The sequence below is a fragment of the Diuraphis noxia genome, unplaced genomic scaffold (assembly GCF_037042655.1).
Source record: "Diuraphis noxia isolate RWA-SAM2 unplaced genomic scaffold, SU_Dnox_SAM2 contig0001, whole genome shotgun sequence".
Classification (NCBI taxonomy): Eukaryota; Metazoa; Arthropoda; class Insecta; order Hemiptera; family Aphididae; genus Diuraphis; species Diuraphis noxia.
In genome coordinates, this window is record NW_028301711.1 from 82,320,596 (window position 1) to 82,344,808 (window position 24,213).

The window sequence follows — 24,213 nt, forward strand, 5'->3', positions numbered from 1 at the left end:
AGCTCTATAGAAAATTTTTAATTATCTATAGAATATCCAATAGATTTCTTATGAACCAAAAATCAATATCTAAAATATATCAAATAGGTGATATCTAATTAATATGTTATTAATGATTTAATAATATCTCATGGATATCTCAATATTACATATGTTTAAATATCTAAACAATATACCGTGTTGGTTATTTATAGTATATAAAAAATAATTAGTAATTTTCATATTATTATTATTAAATATTAATTTGTTTATATTATACATCATAATATTTAGGTATAGTGATGACATTATAAATAGAATGATAAAATGCAATAAAGTTTATTAATTTCATTTTAATTGATATTCTTCTTTTTATTATTATTGTTATAATATTTCATTTACAATTAATAAGAATATTATATTATTAAAAAATTTAAATATTATTCATTTTCTTTTTTGGATAATCTTCCTTTTGCTCCAGTTAACCATTTGCTAATCGCTGTTATGATTTCATCATTGGAATGACTCTTGAATTTTGATTTTAATACTGCTTCTATAAACATATAACAATTCTTAACTTAATTTAATACATTGAAATATAAACATTATTAAAATAGACATTTTCTCACTGTTATTAATAAGAAATTAATAAATATAATATAAATATATAGGAACCTATTTATTTGTTATTTAGTAGAGGTATTAGGTTCTGATGCACTTTTTAAATTAATCAGGAAAAAATTAGATTAAAAGTTAATAAATATTTAGTTGAAATTATATTAGAGAATAAACATATTGTGTTTGCATTATTATAAAAAGAAGGAATGAATATTGTGGTATATATTAGTTAAATAAACGTTTTATATATAGGTAACTATTACTAGGTAATAGGTATTATTATTTCAGTTATATACAGATTGAAAACTTAAGAAAACAAAAAAAAAATAGTAGGTTTAGTTATATACATTATTACGTTATTTAGTATTTACATAAAATAGTTTATAATTTTATAATAATTTAATAAAAGTAAATATAATATTGATTTAATTCAGCCAAAAGAAAAATATACAATAATTAATAATTATAAATTTACCTATATTATCTCTATCATCATTAATTTTTTTTTGTCTAACATTTAGCTATCATAAGTAACAGTAGTTAAAATTTTAATCTTACAAAAAACACCATAAAAGATAATATTTCCACATACCTAATTAAAATAATTAAGAATAATATAATTTTACTAAAATTGTTTAACTTGATGATTAATATTTTAATCAGTATTGTCATGTTATACCTGAATGAATGAACAAAATATATTATCTTAACTTTTTTTGAAAAATTTGTTGTACTGACTGAAATATTAAGAAAAAGTTATTCTTTATGTTTTTAACTACTAGGACATGTTTAATATACATATTATTATAATTATTTTTCTAATCAAGATGTAATATAAATTAATATATTCACACCAATTCAGAGTTAACATAATACAAAAATTTACAAATATTAAACTTACCAATTATTACTTTATTTATAGCCAATAAAGAAAAATTGTCCTTCTTTCTTAAGCCATAATATGTAAATTGAAGTAAAATAGTGTCATCAAAAACTTTTTTTAACATCTTATATATCAAATTTTGTAGCGACTTCCCTCCAATCCTTGCGAGTTCACTTACCTATAAGTAATAACAAATAAAATAAACAAATAAAAATAAACAATAATTTATAAATAAAACCTTACAACTTGTTTTCGAAAATTGGAATCGCTTTTAATTTTGTTTTCCATATCATTAAGACCCTCTTGGTCAGATATTGGCCAACTAGAAATAAAATAATCGATCTCATGTGCCCATGAATCATCTTCTTGAGTTGAAGTTCTGTTTTGGATATCACTAACCATCTTAATAATTTCTTGTTGAGTGTCAGAAATATTAGAAATTTCAACTTTTAAAGAAGCCAAATATTTCAAAATGAGTTTCTGAAAATCTGTAAAATCACTATTTAAACATAAGTGCCTAGAATAATTCAAAACTACAATGATATTATAGTTTTAAAGATACTAAATTTAATAAGTAATACCTACCTAATTATAATATTATTAATATAGGTAGATATAATAAGTATACTAAATTATAGAATTATAGTAAGTATAAAAAATATTTTGCTTACTCAAATGTTGTTCATTGTCGTTTATTAAAGGAGATATACTTGGTGTATTTGTTGCATCATTGGTTAAGCATGAAACTTGAGCATTTTGAATATTTGTATGGTAACTTGTTGAAGGGGCACTATCATTTTCTGTATCTTTAAGTGCATAGGAAGACAAAGAATTAACTTAAAAATCATATAGATAAGGTAGGTATAGATTATTATTAGTTTTATTATAATAGAATAAATATCTTAAATTTGTATACTTTCATGAAAAACAATTCTGTTTGCTGTAGCATGTTTTTTGGAAATAGGCGTAATATTCATATTCAATGTTGGACTTTTTTTATACTCATCTAATAAAAAAATACGTAACTGGAAATATTAACGCGATACTTAAGTTTCAATAAATAATATATTTATATACATACCAAGATGCTTGTTTAAAACTGCAGTTGATTTAGCTGCAGCGAAAATAGTATCATCATTTTGCTCATCATTTTCAGATTCTAAATATACATTTTTTCAACATAAATTTTAGGGACATAACTTAAGTCTTATTCTTACTCTTACCATAATTAAGTATACTTTTTTTGAAACATTCAGCTGTAGCTGTAGGTAATTCATAATTTTTGTCAGTATCACTATCATCAAATAAAGCTGAAAAACAATCAAATGTACACATTATTATATTATAATGTATTAATTAAAATAGACTTACATTTTTCTGAGCTTTCGTCAGAATCATTAGACAACTTATTATTTGTGATGTCTATGTCTACTTTTTTCAGTGCATCATCGTTTTTTACTTTCTTGAAATCTATGCAAACAAATAAACATGTATGAAGAAAGAACACAGCACAATGTGTCATTATAGATTTAAAACTATAAAGGAATGTGATTATAAGCACCCACAATATATTAAAATTAATTTGGTGTTTGAAGAACTTAAATTTGAAGAAAATTATATTTAATTGAATATTAATCAGGTGTTAATATGGTATGAAAAACAATAGTAATAGCTAGGTAGTACACTGAATAATATAATATATTACTTTAGATATACTAATATATGTTAATATTATTAAGATTGTGATTAAGTTATTTTAGGTTTATTTTTCACTTTCTCTTGACTGTAATTGTTGATTTGTGGTTAAATTGTGACTAATTGAACATTAAGCTAAAAATTAAATTTTTAAACTGAAAATAATAACTAATTTTGAATAAAAGTGGCTTATTCACTTTATTATAGATAGTTTTAAATTTAAGGTATTGTTACTTTTAGTTAAACACAGATCATCTTTAAAAACTAAAAGAATCTCCATGAGAGGTAAAGTAAAATGTTTTTTACTTTGTTGTTTAGATGAATTGTTTGATAAACTAAAAACTTTTCTTTTTTTTTCACATATATGGTTATCTGATTTTGTTTTTTTATCTTCTACATCTGACAAATCTGAAGTATACATAGCTAGTTTCACTTTTTTTACAGCGTTGGCTAATGAACCTTAAATGTTTAAACATACAATAATTAGAACTATATAGGTAATATTTACAAGTTTTTTGAGTTTAAAAAGATGAATTATACAAATAGAATAAAATTGATGAATTGTAGACTTGAAGGCCAATGTAAATTTATTATATAGATAAAATAAAATAAGTTAAAATATTCAAAATTCAGAACAATAAAAGGATACATATAAAATACTTACCAATATTATTAGCCAGTACTCGGCAGCTGAAATAAGAAAAATCGAATGCATTTGGCTTCGCTCTATTATTTCTTAATCTGTCAGCACTTGAGTCATTGTTTGGCCAGGCACATTTAGATTTATCTTTATTCAACCAATATGTTGGAATAGGTTCAACAGAGTTATCGGCATCAAAATGAACAATTGACCACATGTTTTATGCTGTGAAGCGGGTAGAAGCAGTTTATAATTAAAATAAATTATTTTATTGTTATAATTATTTAATGTTATCATTACAATTATTATTAGTGCACTAACTGTTGAAGTGTAATAATGTAAAAAGAACAATATAAAATATAATAATAGGTATTTAGGTAGGTATTTAAAAATTTTAGGATAAGAAATTGAAATCATTCCCTCCTTATTTAGGCGTTCCTGAAAAAAAAAAACTGGTAGCCATCTATTTAAAAATCGTATGTAAAGCATTGCAGGTACCTATATTAAAATAGATAATAAGGATTTTTTTTATAAAATATGTACATATTATAGGCTAAACTATATTGATAGGAGGTATATAAAATTAAAATTAGTTTTATCATTAAGAATTGTCAAAATATAACTAAGTTTTTTTTAAATTAAAATTATAAGTAAAACTTAATTACCTATTAAAATGAATAATTGGATAAGCTATCATGCAATTTAAATCATGAGCTTTTAAAATCATATATTTGGTAATCACATCATCAATATTCCAAACACTAAGTTGTTTGGAAAAATTATTTACTTTAAAAATTCCTAATTTTTCACTCTTTAAAGGTTTAGTAAAAAAGCTTTCCATTCTTTCAATTTCCTTACCTAATAAAACTTGTTTTTTTAGCTCCTGGCAATAGCATACATTAACAACTTTAACAATACATAAAGTTCCGTTTAATTTTAAACCAACATAAGAGTCAGCATTAGAGTCCACATTAATTTTAATTTTGTCTAACACAACAATTTTATATTGAGGAGAAGAAGTATGTGTGTTTAAGGGCCCTTCATTATGCAACTTTTTAAATTGGACTGTTTCTTTTATATTTGCAGAAGAGTCTGTGGGTGGAATATATTTAGAACGCTCTTCATACCTTCTAACAACTTGCTGAAGAGGCTTGTCACTTTTACGAACCATTTTTTTTAAATGGCTCATGTAATTTTCGAATTTAAAACAACTAATATTATCCAGCATACCATAATTCTGATAATCATCATACAAATGAATTAACCCATGGATATTATGTGATATAAAATGATCACCGTATAATATTCCGAAATTTTTGACAAAGTCAAACATAAATGACTTAGCATATGTGGCTAGGTGATTGTAATTTGGACTTAGAAATATTGTCATGGCTACATTTAGAAATAAAAAATTTTGGAATATTTGCTTTGACACGATAGAATGAATAATAACAGGACCAACATATAATAAAAAAAGCCTAAATTCAGTGGCCTTCCACCTTGGAAGTTCATCTAATGATCTTGGTTTTCTCACAAAGTCAAGAGGAATATCATTTTTTAATGACAAGAGACGTTCAGACATTTTTTTAATTAATCCAGGACTTAATTTCTGTTTATTTGCATCTCCTCGGCCAATATTATCACCTTTCCATAACATAAGCATTTTTTTCATTGTACCAAGGCATACAGCATGCATGTAGTCCAAAGAAAATTGTTGGACAACATCAATACCAGGAATATTTAATATTTCTGTTATATTACCATCAGTGCTATGATATTGTCTTTGAACTTTATTCACAAAATCTACATGAGTTCTTTTTGAGCATTTTAAGTCAGGAAAGCAAACCCGTCGTAATACATATTTTCCCTGCACTGTACATCTGGTACATGAGAAAAATCCTGTATGAGATTTTGTTTTCAATAAAAACGCCTTTGCTGGTGCATCACAACAAAAACTGTCAATGCTAACTTTTTTATGAACTGTTTTCAAAGTGTTCTCAATAATAATGTCTACATAAATTCCATTGATTATTAAGCTACTAATTTCATCAACAAAATCTTTAATGAATAAATTGCCATCAACTGGTTTATTGTACCCCCAATATATTCCAATGAGAAATACAGTTTCAATATTTTGTCGTATGTAACCTAGTATAGGCCAAAAACAACTACCAGAGCTTTTTGTTAATGGCAAACCATCAACTCCTATGACTAATTTAATGGTTTCATAAGAAAAATGTTTGTCTATATATTTGTTAATGCTACTAGCTACTCCAAAATGATAGTAAATACCAGGTGCAACGGGTTTTACTTGAATAGGTTTATCATACAAAACTCCAGAATGTATTTTATAAAATGTTCTACTTGTTGAGGGAAAATCTTCAAAACATTTATGAGATTTTAAAACTTTTAACAAATTATCCAATGCATTATTAGGTATATTGTGATTAGTTGCCCATTCAATTAAATCATTTGTGATTCGCTTTGGAGTACTTTCATCATTAATTGCGAGCACACTATTATCATCACTTTCCTCGGAACTTTCAACTTCACTATGTGACTTTATTTCACATTCTAAACCAACACAGCCATCATCATTAAAGCATTGATCAAAACTATTACCAACAGATGAACTAGTAGAGGTTTTAAATAAAACAGTATTAACCTCTTTTTTATTTAGCTCAGATGAAACTAGAGATGAAATAGTATTGTTAATATTATTATTTGGTGATATGTCTAAATAAGTATCAACAGATAAATGTTCAATAAAATTATTTGCTTCTAACAATCGTCTGCGTTTGGCAGACTTACTTAAGCCTTTTTTACGAAACATACTTAATAGTTGGGTGTTATGCAACTAAAACTTAATAACTAATAATAATATAATACCAGACTATTATATTTTATAATATTGTAAATAAGATACTCAACTATTGTTAAAATATATCAAAATTATAAAAAAAATGAAAGTTAAAAGCAATGACTAATATAATATAGGTACCTACAACCTATTTAAAGCTATAATAGCTATGAACATTAAATAATATATTATAAGTGTAATACCTGCACCAATATAGAAATACCTAATATTATACTTACATTTTGTTCAACACTTTGAAACTTGAAATCACAGCAACACAGCATAAAATCAACAACGTCTGAGTGTGCGACTTGGTTCAATAAACTAAGGAATAGCTCTAGGAATAGCACAAGCACAATGCACAAGACAATTTCAGTGTTCACACTTCGCACCAACGTCCAGCCGTTTTGGCGGAAAAAATAATTAACTGTAGACTGTAGTGAGGTTATAACTTTTAAATTATAATATTGTGGCGTAATACAAAAACGAGGTTTTCATTGTTCACTGTATACAGGCGACTGATAAAGTGATAACGAGGAGTGAATTAAGATATATATATATATCAAGCGACATCACCGTTGATCGACGTTGCGGCGAGCGCTAATACGCACGCTCCATGGTGGTGGGTTTCTGTGATGGTTTCGCAAAATAAAGCGCGCGTTTTGAAATATTAGATATTGATACAATTTCCTAATTACCAGCTAATACAAATGAATTAGAAATTAGAATGATGATACTAGAAACAATAAATGTTCTTATTACCCATATTAATACCATGGTATTAGACTAAAATTATTAGTTACTAGTTTATAATGTCTATACTCTGTTGGCTATCCAAGTATCCAACCATAGTGAACCATAACGTAACACCATCCATTAAAAGTTAAAATGAGTAGTTGCATTTAAAAGTAACAGAAATATTCAACAAAATTAGAATATAGTATAGGATGATTAATAATAATATATTAATATATCATAATAAGGTAGATATATTTTGAACAATACGTTCCAACATTTAATTAGATCTAAATCTTAATGGAGGTATTAAAACTTAACACAAGTATTCAAATAAATTTTATAATTAAAACAATTGAAGAAAGGTTTAAACATATTATATTATGTGTATAACTTCTCAATACAAAACAAATACTGAAATTATTAGTTTTAAAGTTTTTTTTAAAGAAGTATCGTATGTAATCAAACATTTAATTTGAATATGTATATTTTTATATTAATTAATATTTACAAGATCTTAACGTTTTATTAGAATATACTTTTGAATTATTATATTATAAGCTTATTATACACATTCAATGTTGATATTGATATTGATAGATCAATTGTAATTATAGTTACATTTTAAAATCATATAAGCCCTTATAAGTTATAATAATTATATCTATTTTACCTATTTCCATAGATATATTATAATCCCATAACTTATAGAACTTATAGTTATTCAAATTTTGATTTATATACATAAAAATTCCCACAATAATTATTTACTAAATAATTAGAAGTGAAAAGGGGAGGGACTATATTAGAAAAATAACAGAAGTTCTTTTAGGATCTTCCTTATAAGTAAAACAAAAAATCTATAATAAAGTATTTAAAAATTCCAAAAATTAAAACTTGCATTACTATAAAATATAAATGCATGCATAATATTATAGTATAATATGCATAATTTAGTAATACAAAACATATTAGGATATGATCATGCCTAAAAGATCTGCCTGAAACATCTTGTCTATATAATAAATTGAAGTACCTATATAATAATTATTAAATATTAATAAAATAATAAAATTCAAGAAGTACCAATATAAATAATAATATATTATATAATACCAATATTATATAATATTATATAATAATATACCGTAAAACCGGGTGAATAGAAACACTTTTCAACTTCAAAAGCTAATAACTTTGGAATGGAAATAACAAAACAGCATATTAATACCTTAAAATTTGGGTCTTTAAACACACAATACAATCATTAAAAATTAAAAGAACTAAATTTCAAAATTGATTTTATATATATTTTTAAGTATGCTGTTTCTATTCATACTCATGTATGGGTGAATAGAAACAAATATATAAATGTAATATGATTTGTTATTCACCCTGTTTGATTGTGAATAGAAACAGTTTTTGAAGTTTTAAAAAAAAAAAAAACAATGTTTTTACAATACAAATTATATTTTTTTTTTTTTTTTTACATAACATAACAAAACAAAATAATTATTTACTTTTTAAATATTATAACAAATTATATTTTTCTCTTATAAATATTCAAATAATAAGCCAAGCAGTCTTTTCGTTGCCTTATACAAATTTATAATAACTAGTCTTTTAGTTCATACTTACATAAAATTAACAGTAAAATACCTGCAATTATTAAATCCTCTTCCTGTTTTGTGAGTGAAGTTTGTCCGCCTTGTTTTTTCATATGTGGATTCTTTACATGTCTGTATATAACAGAATGGTGAATACCATATACTTTTGCAGCCTCTCGGTACGACATTTTTTTTTGCTTAATACACATAACAGCATTTGCTAGATCACATTTATTTGGAACTTTATAACGGTTGCTCCGAGGTTCTGGATTGTATTGATTGGGCATGTTTCTATTCACCCTAAAATTAAAAAATCTAAGTTCAACAATTTATTATAAATTGTATAATAGTTATAACGAGTTTATACTTACGTTACATTAATTTACACAAGTATGTTTGTCCGTGTAAAATAGATTGAGTGGATTTAAAAATTGTTTTGATACTATTCAGTGATAACGAATTTGCGCTTCATTTTTGGAGCCAAAATATTCTTATCAAAATAAATATTTTAAAGATAATAATTTTGGTTTGGAGGTAAAAGTAAATACTGTATACCGTTTGTTAACAACATTACCAATTATTTCATGGAAGAAAAATCCACATAAATAAAAATCATATCAAGATACCAATTATTAAAAGTTATTACCAAAAAGTGTTTCTATTCACCCCTCAGTTTCTATTCACCCGGTTTTACGGTATATAATTATATCAATATTGAATATAATTATTATTATTATATTATATTATTATAATATATTCAAGATAAGCTTTTTTAGATACCTTATGAATATCTGGGACAATATATTCTGTAAGTATCATTAATAAAATATCCAACGAATATTGTCCATAAATCAGATATTTGATATCTTATTTCTGATATTTAATAGATACACCTTACATATGTGATTTAAGATAAACATTTTTAGATATCAAGTAAATATTAATTATAACATGTACAGCAAATATCGTGAAAAAAATATCTAATTCACATTGCGTGAAAATCATGTTTTTGATATCAGAATCTTGATATTGTGAAGTTATCATACCGATATATAAACACGTACATTGATTTTCAGTTATCTTTACGATATTGTATGTATATTAACTATCGAATGTACAAAAAATTATATAAACTGAATATCAAATATATATCAATACATCACATTTGCTATATGGGTCAAAACTACAAATTAAGTGGGGGGTTATGTTGGACACGGGAAATTATCATAGTAGCTCTATCCATTGTATATGATCTAAGGACAGTTACTATTGACATGTTCACACGGCGATAGTATTCGATAGTACTATCACGATAGCAACTATCGCGAGAGTAACTATCATCGTGTGGACCCGGCTTTACCGTACGCGCGTGCTTTGTCACAGCGCTTGCGGTGGCGGTGTTTTCAGTTAAAGCCGGGTCCACACGATGATAGTTACTCTCACAAGAGTCGCTATCGTGATAGTACCGTGATAGTAACTATCATGAGATAAAGCATCCACATTATGATAGTACACTGACAGTAGAATACATGATAGTAGGGACGTAGTGTGAATAAAAACAAGGTAAAAAAAGGTAAAAAGTAATAAAGTTAAAAATTAGTGACAACATTGTGAATATTGAATATATACTTTCATTTTTTACAAATATTCATTAAAAATATCAAATGAAATCACTATTGCCATGCTACGTGTAGTAGCAGAAATAATTAAATTAAAAAGATCAAGAACATCAAAGAATAAAAAACGTGTTTGGACGAAAAAATGGATAATGCGTAGAAACACATTGGGGGCATCTAACACACTAATAAAAGAGTTGGCAATTGAAGATCCAAAGAGTTATTTCAACTTTCTGAGAATTGATGAAACTATGTTCAATATTTTACTAGCTAAGGTAACATATAATGATAGTACTTACCTAAATAGTTAATATAGTAGAAATATTAATTGTTATTTTTGTAATTTTATGCTACATAGGTTGAACATAGATTGAAGAAGCAAGATACAATGATGAGAATGTCATTAATCCCTCAAATTAAATTGGAAATTGCACTGAGATTCCTAGCAACGGGAGACTTTTTTAAATCATTGCAATATTTATATAGAGTTTCCAAATCAGCCATCAGTGAATTTATACCTGATGTGTTTGATGCAATTTATGAAGGACTACAAGAATATATTGAGGTAAAACAATACTTAAATTTAAATTAAAACAAATTGTATTTCCAGTCTTTGGGTTACATCTCTTGGTAAAGATATGTATAAACATATTACAAAATAAAATCATTAAATTATAAAATAATCAAGTTACCTTTCTTGAACACAAAATATCTAATAAATAACATGTAGTTATAATACAGTTTATATAGAATAGTTTGGTAAAAATATAATTAGAAAACGGTAGGTTACTAACAAACAAACATTTAAATCTAACAGGGTGTAACTTATGTAAATCATTATTAATATAGATAAAAGATTTTAAAGATGTTTGAATTTAGGAACTCCAGTTATTATAAAATAATGTTAATGTTGAGGGTTCATCGTCTTGTGGTGTTTCTTGTGGTTGAGGTTGTGATATAGTGTAATTAAACGTTTGAGGTTAATAATGTACTTCTTTTTGATTACTTTTACTTGTGTAATTGTTATGTTGATTTGGTAATGTTATGGTATAAGTGTTATGATTTGATACTACTGATGATGATAAACTTTGATCATTCATTGAAGCGAGGAGCTGTTATCAGTAATTGTTGAATTTGACTTTGTAATTTTAATGCTTCTGTTAATGGAAGTTTTTCCAGCTGTAGCCCAACTTGTTTTCCAAATAATGTGAATTCAGTTTCTGTTATTTCTTGTTTGGAACAAGCAAATTTTAGAGCTTCAACTGCGTTATCTAATGAATTATCAAGTTTAGACTTTTTTGTTGTTTTATTTTGTTATAGTTTTGATACTCTTTTATTTATATTTGTGGGTAGCTCAATCTCACTGGAATTTAAAATCTCACTGTGTTCCAAAACTATACTAGACATATCTACTAATTCATAGTTATCATCATTTTCTTGAGCTTCCTTTGATGTTACTATCTTTTAAATTAAAACAAAAAATAAATAAGTGTATTTTTGTTTTTGTTTTTCAATAATATCCTAATGGACTGGATTATTCAAACCCAATAATACTTATGCAGCAATAAATATTTTTAATAATAATATATTTGACAAAATTAATAACTTTATTGTATCAAAGTCCCAATCAAGTAGGAAAAATCGTAAGATAAAACCCTGGATTACTGATGGCTTGTGAAATCAATAAAAAATAGAGATAAGCTTGTAATTGTTTTGGTTGGATAAATAAATAAATAATTTATTTGATTATTTTAATTTCAGGTTCCAAAAAATAAATGTGACTGGGATAAAATCATCAATAGTTTTAATGCATCTTGGAACTTCCCAAACTGTATTGGGGCTATAGATGGGAAACACATAGTGATAGAGTGTCCAGTCAATTCTAGATCTAATTTTTTTAACTACAAGGGAACATACAGTATTGTCCTTTTAGCATTGGTAGATAATAATTACAATTTTACTTGTATTGATATTGGTGCTCATGGAAGTGTGTCAGATGGAGGAATTTTTAATAAATCCTCACTTAAAAAAGCCATTGAGGAAAACTTGTTGGATATACCAGAGGATGCTGTTATTTTAGGCGATGAAGCGCTTTCCCTTTGACATCCTATTTAATGAAACCATATGCAAGACGTAATATTTTAACCAAAAAGGAAAAGATTTATAACTATAGGCACTGTCGTGCTAGAAGGATAGTCGAAAATGCTTTTGGAATTCTTGCAAGTAGATTTAGATTATTTAGACGGCCAATACCTCTAGCACCGACAACAGTAGTGAAAATTACTAAAGCTGCATGTTCATTACATAACTTTATTAGAAAAAGTGGATTAAATCAAGATCTTAAAACAGTTGACATTGAAGATTTGGAAAACGGCTGTATCATACCTGGAGACTGGAGAAATGAACCAGAATCAACTGGATTTGTTGAAATAGCAACAGCAAACCAGCGAAATTATTTACTTGAAGCAAGAAAAAAAAGATACCCTGGCTGAATATTTTATTAATGAAGGGGTTGTTTCTTGGCAGGACAGAATGATTCAATAATTTATAAATTAATCACAATATACAGATAGTTAAAGTAGCAGAGTGTAAATGTTTTACTTTACTTTACTAAAACATCTAAAATTAAACTTACTAAATTGGTATCTGGTTCATAACCACCATCATTATTTTTTTTTTTAAAACTATCAGCTAATGAAAACCAAGATAACTTTGGTTTATAAATAGTATTTGAACCAGATCCTGTTACCATTGACTTTTTAATCTTCCCAACTTCTTGATTATATGTACACCTGCAAGATATTTATGTTACTTAAATAAATAAAAAAATAAGATTAGTCACCTTATGTTTCTAATTTTTTGTCTTAATTCATAAAGGAATTAATCTTGGAAAACTGAAGCAACATTTCTTCAGCATGGTCTCTTTTTACCCTATTCCTATATTCTTCTAAGCTTTTATCACACAAACAAGGATATTTTTGGTACTCTTCAAGAAACTCCATAACATCAAAATTGTGAGTCATTGTAATACTAACAAATTTACTAAGGTATATTACAATAAACTATAAATAAATTTAAATTATTAAAATTTATTAATACTTTAAATATACATTTAAACAATAGTGATATTATCATTGATAACCAAATTTAAAATTCTAATCTCGATAGTAAAATAATGTGATAGTAAGCATTCACATTGTGATAGTTACTATCACTCTTACGACAGTAGCTCTCAACTATCATGCATGTACGTAGTATGTCCAATAAATACGCGAACTTTTAAAATAAAACTTTTATTTGTTATAATTTATCATAAATCAATTTTATCCCCTTCAAAATAGTCTCCGTCTATAGTGATGCATTTATCCCATCTTCGTTTCCATTGTTCAAAACATCCCTCAAAGTCTTCAGAAGTTAGGCTTTTCAGCTGTCTTGTCATTTCGCGCTTTATGGTTTCCACATCGTCCCAATGCTGACCCCTCATGACCATTTTACATTTTGGGAACAAAAAAAAATCACAGGGGGCTAAATCTGGAGAATAGGGGGGTGATCAAGTGTTGTGATTGAATTTCGGGCCAAAAACTCACGGACCAGCAAAGAAGAATGAGCCGGCGCATTATCGTGATGCAAAATCCACCCGTCCTCTCCTAGCAAATTTGGTCGTACACGTCGCACACGATCTCGTAAGCGCTTAAGAACTTCCACATAGAAAATAGCATTTACAGTTTGTCCTTCAGGAAGATATTCATGATGCACAATACCACGGTAGTCAAAAAAAACGATTAACATGACCTTAATTTTTGACCGGCTTTTACGACATTTTTTCGTTCGGGGATCATTTTTTGACTTCCACTCCATGCTCTGAGTTTTAAGTTCTAGATCGTACTCGTAAAACCACACTGAAAAAAAAACCATTGGTATTATTGACAATATTGTCTTATTAAACTTTAACAAGGTTTATATTGGTCATCAAGATAATATTTTGTCATTATAACAATAGTTTAGATAAATTAAAAATTGTATTATCTATATAAATATACATATTGTCAATAAATTAATCAAAAAATAACAAAATTAATAATACATTATTAAAACAACAATACGTATATTATCGATCTTATTATGTACGTAGTGGGTTCTCTGACCATTAATATCTATTTATAACACCGGGATTACCGAAAATCAATGGTATATTATCGTCGTGATAATACTGTTATCATTTGTTTATAAGTATATTGTTAATATGGTTAATATTCGTTATTCTTATTTAATATGATTCTATAATATTCACATTCTGTGCCAAACTGCCGAAATAAGCATATACCTACGAACTTACTAATTAATATAAAGTTTTAAATTGCACCTCTGCTGTACGTTTATGGTAAGTCAAATCATAATTTATTCTTTTTAACTGTTTTATAAATACTTAATAGTATTCAATGATATAATGTAATTTTTAGGTAGATTGTAATTGTTTAAATGAACCCAGTATTCATAGTTTTGGATAGCTCATTTGAAAAATATTAAAAACTATTGCATTACGTTTATAGTAAGTCAAGTCATAATTTTTATTTTTAATTTATTCATTATTACTTAATAGTATTTAATGATATAAATTAATTTTTAGGTTGATTGTAATTGTTTAAATGAACCCAGTATTCATAGTTTTGGATAGCTCATTTGAAAAATATTAAAAACTATTGCATTACGTTTATAGTAAGTCAAGTCATAATTTTTATTTTTAATTTATTCATTATTACTTAATAGTATTTAATGATATAAATTAATTTTTAGGTTGATTGTAATTGTTTAAATGAACCCAGTATTCATAGTTTTGGATAGCTCATTTGAAAAATATTAAAAACTATTGCATTACGTTTATAGTAAGTCAAGTCATAATTTTTATTTTTAATTTATTCATTATTACTTAATAGTATTTAATGATATAATGTAATTTTTAGGTAGATTGTAATTGTTTAAATGAACCCAGTATTCATAGTTTTGGATAGCTCATTTGAAAAATATTAAAAACTATTGCAGTACGTTTATAGTAAGTCAAGTCATAATTTTTATTTTTAATTTATTCATTATTACTTAATAGTATTTAATGATATAAATTAATTTTTAGGTTGATTGTAATTGTTTAAATGAACCCAGTATTCATAGTTTTGGATAGCTCATTTGAAAAATATTAAAAACTATTGCATTACGTTTATAGTAAGTCAAGTCATAATTTTTATTTTTAATTTATTCATTATTACTTAATAGTATTTAATGATATAAATTAATTTTTAGGTTGATTGTAATTGTTTAAATGAACCCAGTATTCATAGTTTTGGATAGCTCATTTGAAAAATATTAAAAACTATTGCATTACGTTTATAGTAAGTCAAGTCATAATTTTTATTTTTAATTTATTCATTATTACTTAATAGTATTTAATGATATAAATTAATTTTTAGGTTGATTGTAATTGTTTAAATGAACCCAGTATTCATAGTTTTGGATAGCTCATTTGAAAAATATTAAAAACTATTGCATTACGTTTATAGTAAGTCAAGTCATAATTTTTATTTTTAATTTATTCATTATTACTTAATAGTATTTAATGATATAATGTAATTTTTAGGTAGATTGTAATTGTTTAAATGAACCCAGTATTCATAGTTTTGGATAGCTCATTTGAAAAATATTAAAAACTATTGCAGTACGTTTATAGTAAGTCAAGTCATAATTTTTATTTTTAATTTATTCATTATTACTTAATATTGTTTAATGATATGATTTTTCATTTATACTTATTAATATTACATTTTTTGGTAGGTAGTGTACCTATTCATTTTAATTGATACCTAGCAGTGTTTCAAGTAAAGATTTAAATCATTTTGCTGTACTTATCCCAATGTACCTGACCTTTTGTTGTAAATTTGTAAATAGACATATTTTTAAGTTAATTTAAAAAAAATGCTTTGTTATTTATGTAAATTTAATGCAGATAGTTGGAAGGGTTTAGTTTATCACTTTAAAATTTTGCATTTACTAAAAACAGATAGTAACTATACATGTTGTGAAGAGACATGTACACAATCTTTTCTATCCTTAGCTTCATTTAAACGGCATATTCATAATAAGCATTTCCCTGAAAATATTCTTTTAAATCATCAACCGGAAGACCAATCTTGTTTTAATCCTTCAACATCAACCAATAATACTGAAAATATTAATGATGATAATCTTTTTTCTGATTATATAAATAATGCTCCATTTAATTTTGATTTAGCTAGTGAATCCGTGTATAAATCAGCAGTAGAATTTGTTGTAAACTTGCATAATAATAATAATTTTACTAGAGTAGATATTATCAATATTCAAACTGGCATATTAGACAAAATAATTAAACCAATTGTATCTATGCTGAAGAATTTAGTAGATGATGAAATTAAAGAACCAATTAAGGTGGCTAAATTTCATAGAATTGCTTCTGTTATAGAAAATCCTTTTTTATACTGTAGCACTGAGTATCGTTTGGGTGATTGGCTTATTAAAAATGAACTTCTATCTCAAATAAACCAATTTACAATTAATAATGAAATTTGCCCTGTACAATACAATGGTGAATCTATATTTAGCGAAAAAAACACAAAAGGTGTTTTGTTACCTTTACAGTTTCAGTTTAAAAAATATTTTGAACAGGGAGATAATTTTAAAGAACAGTATAATCGTTTAAAACTATATAAGGATAATGAAAGTTCTTCTATTGAACATTTTGTGCAAGGAAGTCTTTGGCGACAAAAAATATCTTTATTTCCTAATAAAACAATAATACCTTTTTTTTTATATATGGATGAATTTGAAATAAATAACCCGTTAGGCTCACATTCCACATTTCAGTCTATTTCAGCTAGCCGAAAATAATTCAAAATTATCTACTATATTTTTAGCTGCATTACTAAAACACATTGATATAAAAAAATTTGGTAATGATAATTGTTTGCAAAGTCTTGTTAATGAAATAAATACACTTGAAAATGAAGGGATAGATATAAACACTCAAGATGGACATTTTCATATTAATTTTGTCTTAGGTTTAATTCTTGGAGATAATTTGGGACTTAACAGCTTATTAGAATTCAGTAAATCTTTTTCGGCCAATTTTTTTTGTCGTTTTTGTAAAGCTTCTAAGGCCTCAACTAGAGTAATGCTTGAAGAAGACTTGAGTCTTTTGCGCAATTTACACAACTATTCTGATGATGTTGCTAGTATGAATTTTCAAGAAACGGGGATTTATCAAGAATCTTTGTTAAATCAAGTGACAGGGTTTCATGTAACACAAAATTTTTGTATTGATATAATGCATGATTTATTTGAAGGGGTTTGTCACTATGATTTATGTCACATTATAAAATACTATATTGTTACTGCTAAATTGTTTTCGCTAGAAACTTTAAACAATCGAAAAATGAATTTTAATTATGGACCCATAGAGATAGGTAACATTTCACCTCCCATAAAAATGATTCATTTAGAAAAAAAACATTTAAAAATGTCAGCTAGGGAAGTTATGACCTTTGTTCATTTTTTTCCTCTTATGATAGGAGATCTTATTCCTGAGAATGATGAAGTTTGGGCCTTTTTTCTTTCACTGCTCCAAATTATAGACATTCTTCTATCATATACCTTTACGAATAGTGCAATTTCTCATCTAAAACAATTAATTTCAAATCATAATTCTATGTATACTACACTCTTCAATGATACCTTGAAACCGAAACATCACTTTTTGATCCACTATCCAACAATAATAATACATTCAGGCCCTCCTAGACATTATTGGTGTTTTCGGTATGAAGGCAAACACAAGGAAATAAAGATGTATGCTAGGTCAACTACTTCCAGGAAAAATATGACATTAACCTTAGCAAAAAAAATGCAATTAAAATTTGCTCATAGTTTAATGGTATTACCAGAAAAAAAAATTATTGTAAATGATAAACACAAAATTCAAAGTAGTTATACAGAAAATATAAATAACAAACTTAATTTATCTGTGCTACAATATGCCTGTTATACTGAATTAAAATTAAATGGAATTGTATACAAAAAAGATTATTTTTTAACAAAAAACTATGATAAAATATGCTTATTTAAAATATGTGAAATTGTATTAATTACTAAACCAGATAGTATAGTGTATGTCCTGGCTAATGAAATAAAGTTAAATCATTTCAACTCTCATTATGAATCTTTTAGTGTAGATTATAGCGAAGAAGTTGTTAATCGTAATTGTATTTGTAATGTAGATGAATTTAGTGGACCTCCAATAAATATAACTAAAATGTCATCTGGTCAAAAAATGATCCGTTTAAAAGAGTATTATTAATTACATTAATAATTGTTATTAACCAATTATGCTTTAAACGTATTTGTATTTAGGTTTATTTATCATCATGTATAACTTCTAAAATATATATAGGTACTACATTAATGTTCTCTTTTTTTTTGATTAAACTATATAGATTCTGTTGTTTTTGTTTCAAATTATAATTATAAATCAAGATGGCTAATAGTAATGACAATCCTAATACACATCATGTCAATTTTTATGATGAAGATTCCTCTTGTCATGTATGTGCTATTTTAATTTTTTTAAAATAAAATTGTTATTATATTATTTTATTGTTTATACTTTACAACTTAGTAAATTAATGTTATCCATTCCTAGTTCTTATAGTACTGAAACCAGTAACAATTCATTACTTACCTAAATATTTATTTCATTGCTTATGTAGTTAACTGAAATTGGTCAGTTACCTGATTTATCAAGTAACGAGCATGCTGCTGTAAATGAAATGTTGGATTATAATTACCCATATGATGAATTACCACAACTTAAAGAACTACTTAAAAAATGGGGTTTACAGTGTGTATATCAAACCTGTGTGGGTAAGAATTCCATTTAGTTCTAAATTTAGTATACTATTTACAATAAAATATTCTTAATAAATCTAAAAATTTTAAACTAATATATTTTTGTTGTAATTTTTATTGCAATTTTTATGTAGATCAATTGATAGATATTAAAGTTCTAGCTATTATGAAAACGTATCATGTCGAGAAACTATTATCAACATTTCCTTGGGGAATAATTTTTAAATTTGAAGATGAACTTACAAAATGGCAAACAAATGCTAGTATTGTAAGCAATGACCACAATAGTAGTACAAATTTGGGTGAAATTGTGTTGTGCCCTTCAAGCAAACCAATTGTAGAAGATACTCAAAAATCATCAAATATCAAATATCAATTGAAAGTGGATGAAGTTTTAAACTCTACTACACAAGGTGCTCTAATATTAAATTATTATGAGAAAAATAATAAATTGAATGATGGCATTCGATCGACGCTGGTCGATATCCTCATTGGACGTGTCCTAACACAAAAATTACCAATGTCTGTCATCTTGGCAGAATCAATTGCCGATCAAATTGTAGTGATGTTTAAATCAGAAGTAAAGGTAATTATTGGAATTGATTCACTATGATTACTGTTAAATAATTATTTAATTGTATGTGTATCTACAGGATGTATATTTTATGAAAATTGGAAATAATAAGAATCCAAAAGGAAAATTATATGCCAAATATTATAATTGCTTAAGAAATTTAAAAAACAATGGATTAGTCCCCAGTACAGCGGTCAAACATAAAACATATAATGACAAGAAAACCAACTGGACTGAAAGAGAATTTGGTAAATTTTATTGAATGTATCTAATTGAAGATGCTTATTAATCCATATATATACCTTTTTTTGTGTATAAAATATTCCATATTTTTAGTTTCTGAAATTGAAATAGATGGCATACTAGATGCTCTTAAACATGGTTCAAGTATGTGGCGGTCCTGGACGGATCCCACAAGTGTGAGAGTGATAGTGGTTTAATAGGACAAAAAAAATAAACACACGTTTTAGTTGGTCGCTGAGGTGCGATGATTGGTTTTTTTTTATTTTGTTTTTATACACAAAAAAACTACCGCGACAGACAAAGAAAAAAAAATAGAATGCGCGATACAAAAAAAAGTCACAATGGGAGACACTATTGTGTGGTGAGGTGTGTGCGACACGGCGAGGACGGTGGGTGCGTGGTGTGCGTGTCACTCTTAGCGCGGTCGTAGAACTGAACTTGCTACAACACGGTTCGCGGTACCGGCGGTCGACATCTCCAGGCGCGCTTATCGCGTGTCGGTGTCGACCGCCGTCGATTGGCGGTTGACAGAGAGAATAGACGGCGCGGATTTCCGCGCATAGGCCGTTTGAATTCAAACGGCTATTACGCGGGACCGCGTCATACTCCCCCCCCAAACCGCCAACGACGGCGGTGTGCCAGCCAGTATCGGTGGTGCGGTGGTGTGGGTGTTGGAGTGTGGTTGTGGTGGACACCTTGTCCGCGGGCACGTTTTCCGGCTGATTACAGCGGACGTGCCCCGGCGGTGTCTGGGGAGAGATTGCCGATGTCGGCTGTGGGCACTTTTCCGGGGTTCCGGCACGTGTTTCCGGCTGGTGATAGCGGACGTGGCCCCGGCGTGTCTACTGCCGCCGAGGTGACGCCGGGAGACTATGGAACGTGTTATCGAACACGGTCTCCATGTCTTCCTCGTCACCAAGGTGCGTGTCCGGCCCGTCCAACAGTTCCGCCTCCTCTTCCGCTGATATTTCCATATCAACGGGTTGTGAGAAGGCGGTGGTCGGTTGCTCCGTGGTCCCGGCTGTTCCGGCAGGTATCACTACCTCCGGTACCGAGGTCACGGTGCGGGCCGGGTAGTTGGCTGGGGGGGCCGTGATTGGTGCCGGTTTTTCCAGGCGGAACTGCTGGGACTCTTGTTGTTTTTTCGCCCGATGGTCCCGCAGGCGCTGCTGGTTCCGGCGTTGACGGGCGTTGAAGGCTGGTACGGGTGTTGGCGTGGAGGTGACGGCTGTTGGCGTCCGCGTGGTTGGCGCGAGACGGCTGCCTACGTCGGCCGTGGGTTGTTTGGCCAGCCGTGGTGCGGGTACCGGGTGCTGCAGCAGCGGCCTGATTGGTCGTGCAGTTGTTGCCGGTCGTGACGTGGTTGTCGGTCGCGTCGTTGCCGGTACTGCCGCCCGTCGGGGACTGCGTGACCTGTTTGGCCGTAGCACGGTTGTGGGAGCGCCGCTTGTTGCTCTCTTGAAAACCTCGGTGCGGTCCTCCCACCCCCGTGTGTAGGCGGCCCACAACACCGGATCCCGCTGCAGCTGCGCCGTTGACATCCGCCGTACCCGTGCCGCCGTGGTGGTGTTGGTCGCCTCCTCCATGCTGGCCGCCTTCAGTAGTTGCTGGCTACGTTCCAGCAACTCGGCCGCTTGTTGGATGGCGGTTGGCGGTGTGGTCGGCCGTTGTTGGTCCATGGTAGGGCTGTTGTTCCGACTAAAATTTGTTAGATTTAGTTATGGGTTTGTTGGTGGGTGGGGTGGTGTAGGGTGGGGTTATGCTGTGATCGTCGCCCGTTTGAGACAGGACACGTGGATTTTGCGTGCGGGTTGTTGGTCCGTGAGGAACACGCCTTTACCCACGCGTCTGTGTAACTTCACCGGTCCCCACCATTTCGGTGCGAAGCCGGCGTGAAATTTTTTGTGCGCGCTCGACAGGTGGTGTGCTTTGTAGTACACCAAGTCACCTGTTCGGTATTTTGTGTCCGTCTGGCCCCCTGTTACAGGTGGTACGTCCAGTACGGCACTTTCCCGTTTCGCTCTGTCCCTATCTGTGTGCTCTATCTGGTTGTCCGCTGTCCGAGTCAGTGCCCAGTCCCCGGGTCGCTTGCCCTCTCTGCCGAGGACAAGTACCGACGGTGGGTATCCTGTCTGGTCGTTGCGTCTATTCCTGATAGAGAACAGTATGGGGGCTAACTTGGTGTCCCAGGTGTTGTGGTTCCCGTCGATGAGTAGCGCGCGTAGACCTTTTTTTATTTCCTGGTTGCGGCGCTCGACTGGGTTGGCCCTCGGATGATATACCGGAGTTGTCCAGCCCTCGGCCCCCCATCGTTCGATTGCTTTGCACATGTCATTCGATACGAACTGTGGGCCGTTGTCGCTTAAACACACACGGGGATATCCGAAACGTGAAAAGAATTCTCTTTCAAGCGTTTCGGTTATTGTCTTCGTAGTGGCTGTCCCGAGCGGGTATGCTTCGGTCCATCTACTAAACAAATCCGTGGCAACCAGTAAATATTGTTTTCCCCTACTCGTACGCGGGTAGGGGCCCATGAGATCTATGCTGATTACCTCCCAGGGGTGTCGCGGTGTTCTGGCGGCGATCGGGTCATCTGCGCGCGCGTTCAGTGGTTTTGTACACGCGCAAATGTGGCACGACTTGACATACAGTCGGACGTCGTTTTTCTGGCCGTTCCAAAAAAAACGCTGTCTTACCGCCCTGTATGTTTCTTTCCAACCTGGGTGGTTTGCGAGGACGTGGTTGTGGTATATCCAAATCACCTTTTGTGCTTTGTCGTTTGGTACGACTACGGGTGTGTGTTCGCCCAGCTTTTTCCGCAGAAGGCCGTCGGTAAAAATGTATTGGCTATTCTTTCTCGTGGCGTTTCTGGTGCTGTGCGCCGGCTCGTCCGGTATCCCGTTGTCCACTATGTCTCGTATTTTGGGGTCGTTGGCCTGCCAAGTTGCGAGCATAGTGTGTGTGATGGTGTGGTCGTTGTTTGGTTTGTCCGGGTCCGTAGTGGCGAACAGATTGTCGGCCGGTGCGCTAGTAGTGGTGTTGTGTGGTGGTGTGGGTACCCCTACTAGTCGCTCCTCGAGGTGTTCCTCGTCTACCGGTGGCCCGGGTGCCGGGTTCCGTGATAGCATATCCGGCGCCTCGTTCTGTACGCCGGGTACATGCGTGATGTGGTAGTCCAGGTTAGCCAGTTGTAGTGCCCACCTGGTTAACTTGGAGTTTGTGTTATTTGCTCGGTGGAGCCATGTTAGTGCTGCGTTGTCCGTGTAAAGATCAAAACGGCGAGCTTCCAAATATGGTCTGAATTTGTCGATTGCCCAAATTATCGCGAGACACTCGCGTTCAACCGCGGCGTACCGTTTCTGTGTGTCACTAAACTTCCTGCTTGCGTAGGCGATTATCCGTCTTTCGTCCGGTCTGTCACCCCGTTGGAAAAGGACGGCACCTGCTCCTATTTCGCTAGCATCCGTTTGTAGGCAGAACGGTTTTCCGTAATCCGGTGTCGACAGTTTTGGCGAGTCGCACAAGGCGCGTTTTATTGTATCGAATGCCGCCTGTTCGGTCTCGCTCCATGACCATTTGGTACCCTGTTTGAGCCGGTCTGTTAGTGGCGCTACGGTGTCCGCGTAGTTGTCGACAAATTGGCTATACCAGTTGCAGACGCCCAGGAACTTCCGTAGGTCCCTAACTTTGGTTGGTGTTGGGAACCGCATGATGCCTTCTAGTTTCTCCGGTTGTTTGTCTATGCCGTCGGAGGTGACTAGGTGTCCGAGAAATGATATTTCGGTTGATCCGAAACTGCATTTTTCGGTGTTGCATGTTAACCCGTGTCTCTGTA

General features: G+C 30.5%; 4 protein-coding genes and 1 long non-coding RNA gene across 6 annotated transcripts; 1 reads left to right on the forward strand and 4 right to left on the reverse strand.

Moving 5' to 3' along the window:
- Positions 1 to 350: 350 nt before the first annotated feature.
- Positions 351 to 7,583, reverse strand: LOC149062068 (uncharacterized). Of its 2 annotated transcripts, none has more exons than XM_089221731.1 (11): positions 6,915 to 7,583; positions 3,840 to 4,040; positions 3,482 to 3,634; positions 2,852 to 2,950; positions 2,704 to 2,790; positions 2,562 to 2,639; positions 2,397 to 2,486; positions 2,152 to 2,286; positions 1,719 to 1,968; positions 1,499 to 1,653; positions 351 to 532 (listed from the first exon to the last, which is right to left on the reverse strand). In XM_089221731.1, exons 2-11 carry the CDS (start codon positions 4,030 to 4,032, stop codon positions 420 to 422), a joined length of 1,353 nt encoding a protein of 450 aa, XP_089077857.1. In that variant the 5' UTR covers positions 4,033 to 4,040; positions 6,915 to 7,583; the 3' UTR covers positions 351 to 419. The 2 variants fall into 2 exon arrangements, with proteins under 2 accessions (XP_089077857.1, XP_089077889.1); XM_089221763.1 differs by lacking the exon at positions 6,915 to 7,583 and adding an exon at positions 4,116 to 4,496.
- Positions 4,477 to 6,896, reverse strand: LOC149062069 (uncharacterized). Its single transcript, XM_089215197.1, has one exon. The coding sequence runs from the start codon at positions 6,646 to 6,648 to the stop codon at positions 4,477 to 4,479; it is 2,172 nt and encodes a 723-aa protein (XP_089071323.1). The 5' UTR covers positions 6,649 to 6,896.
- A 1,278-nt stretch (positions 7,584 to 8,861) lies between the features above and the next one.
- LOC149062070 (uncharacterized) lies at positions 8,862 to 9,534 on the reverse strand. Its single transcript, XR_016190717.1, has 2 exons — positions 9,389 to 9,534; positions 8,862 to 9,317 (listed from the first exon to the last, which is right to left on the reverse strand). It is a non-coding gene; the product is annotated as an uncharacterized LOC149062070 (long non-coding RNA).
- Positions 9,535 to 19,149: 9,615 nt separating this feature from the next.
- LOC149062071 (uncharacterized) lies at positions 19,150 to 20,575 on the forward strand. Its single transcript, XM_089215198.1, has 5 exons — positions 19,150 to 19,258; positions 19,423 to 19,576; positions 19,696 to 20,147; positions 20,215 to 20,383; positions 20,472 to 20,575. The coding sequence occupies exons 1-5, from the start codon at positions 19,190 to 19,192 to the stop codon at positions 20,573 to 20,575; spliced, it is 948 nt and encodes a 315-aa protein (XP_089071324.1). The 5' UTR covers positions 19,150 to 19,189.
- Positions 20,576 to 20,995: 420 nt separating this feature from the next.
- LOC149062072 (uncharacterized) lies at positions 20,996 to 22,235 on the reverse strand. The gene has a single exon (XM_089221897.1). The coding sequence runs from the start codon at positions 22,055 to 22,057 to the stop codon at positions 21,221 to 21,223; it is 837 nt and encodes a 278-aa protein (XP_089078023.1). The 5' UTR covers positions 22,058 to 22,235; the 3' UTR covers positions 20,996 to 21,220.
- Between the last annotated feature and the right edge of the window lie 1,978 nt (positions 22,236 to 24,213).

Coding starts and splice junctions, on each gene's coding strand:
- LOC149062072 (XM_089221897.1), bottom strand. CDS start 22,057: ATGGACCAACAACGGCCGACCACACCGCCAACCGCCATCCAACAAGCG.
- LOC149062068 (XM_089221731.1), bottom strand. CDS start 4,032: ATGTGGTCAATTGTTCATTTTGATGCCGATAACTCTGTTGAACCTATT. Junction 2,791..2,851: donor TGACGAAAGCTCAGAAAAAT/GTAAGTCTATTT, acceptor ATTGTTTTTCAG/CTTTATTTGATGATAGTGAT. Junction 2,487..2,561: donor AGTTTTAAACAAGCATCTTG/GTATGTATATAA, acceptor TTTTTTTATTAG/ATGAGTATAAAAAAAGTCCA.
- LOC149062069 (XM_089215197.1), bottom strand. CDS start 6,648: ATGTTTCGTAAAAAAGGCTTAAGTAAGTCTGCCAAACGCAGACGATTG.
- LOC149062071 (XM_089215198.1), top strand. CDS start 19,190: ATGGCTAATAGTAATGACAATCCTAATACACATCATGTCAATTTTTAT. Junction 19,259..19,422: donor ATGAAGATTCCTCTTGTCAT/GTATGTGCTATT, acceptor TTGCTTATGTAG/TTAACTGAAATTGGTCAGTT. Junction 20,384..20,471: donor CTGGACTGAAAGAGAATTTG/GTAAATTTTATT, acceptor CCATATTTTTAG/TTTCTGAAATTGAAATAGAT.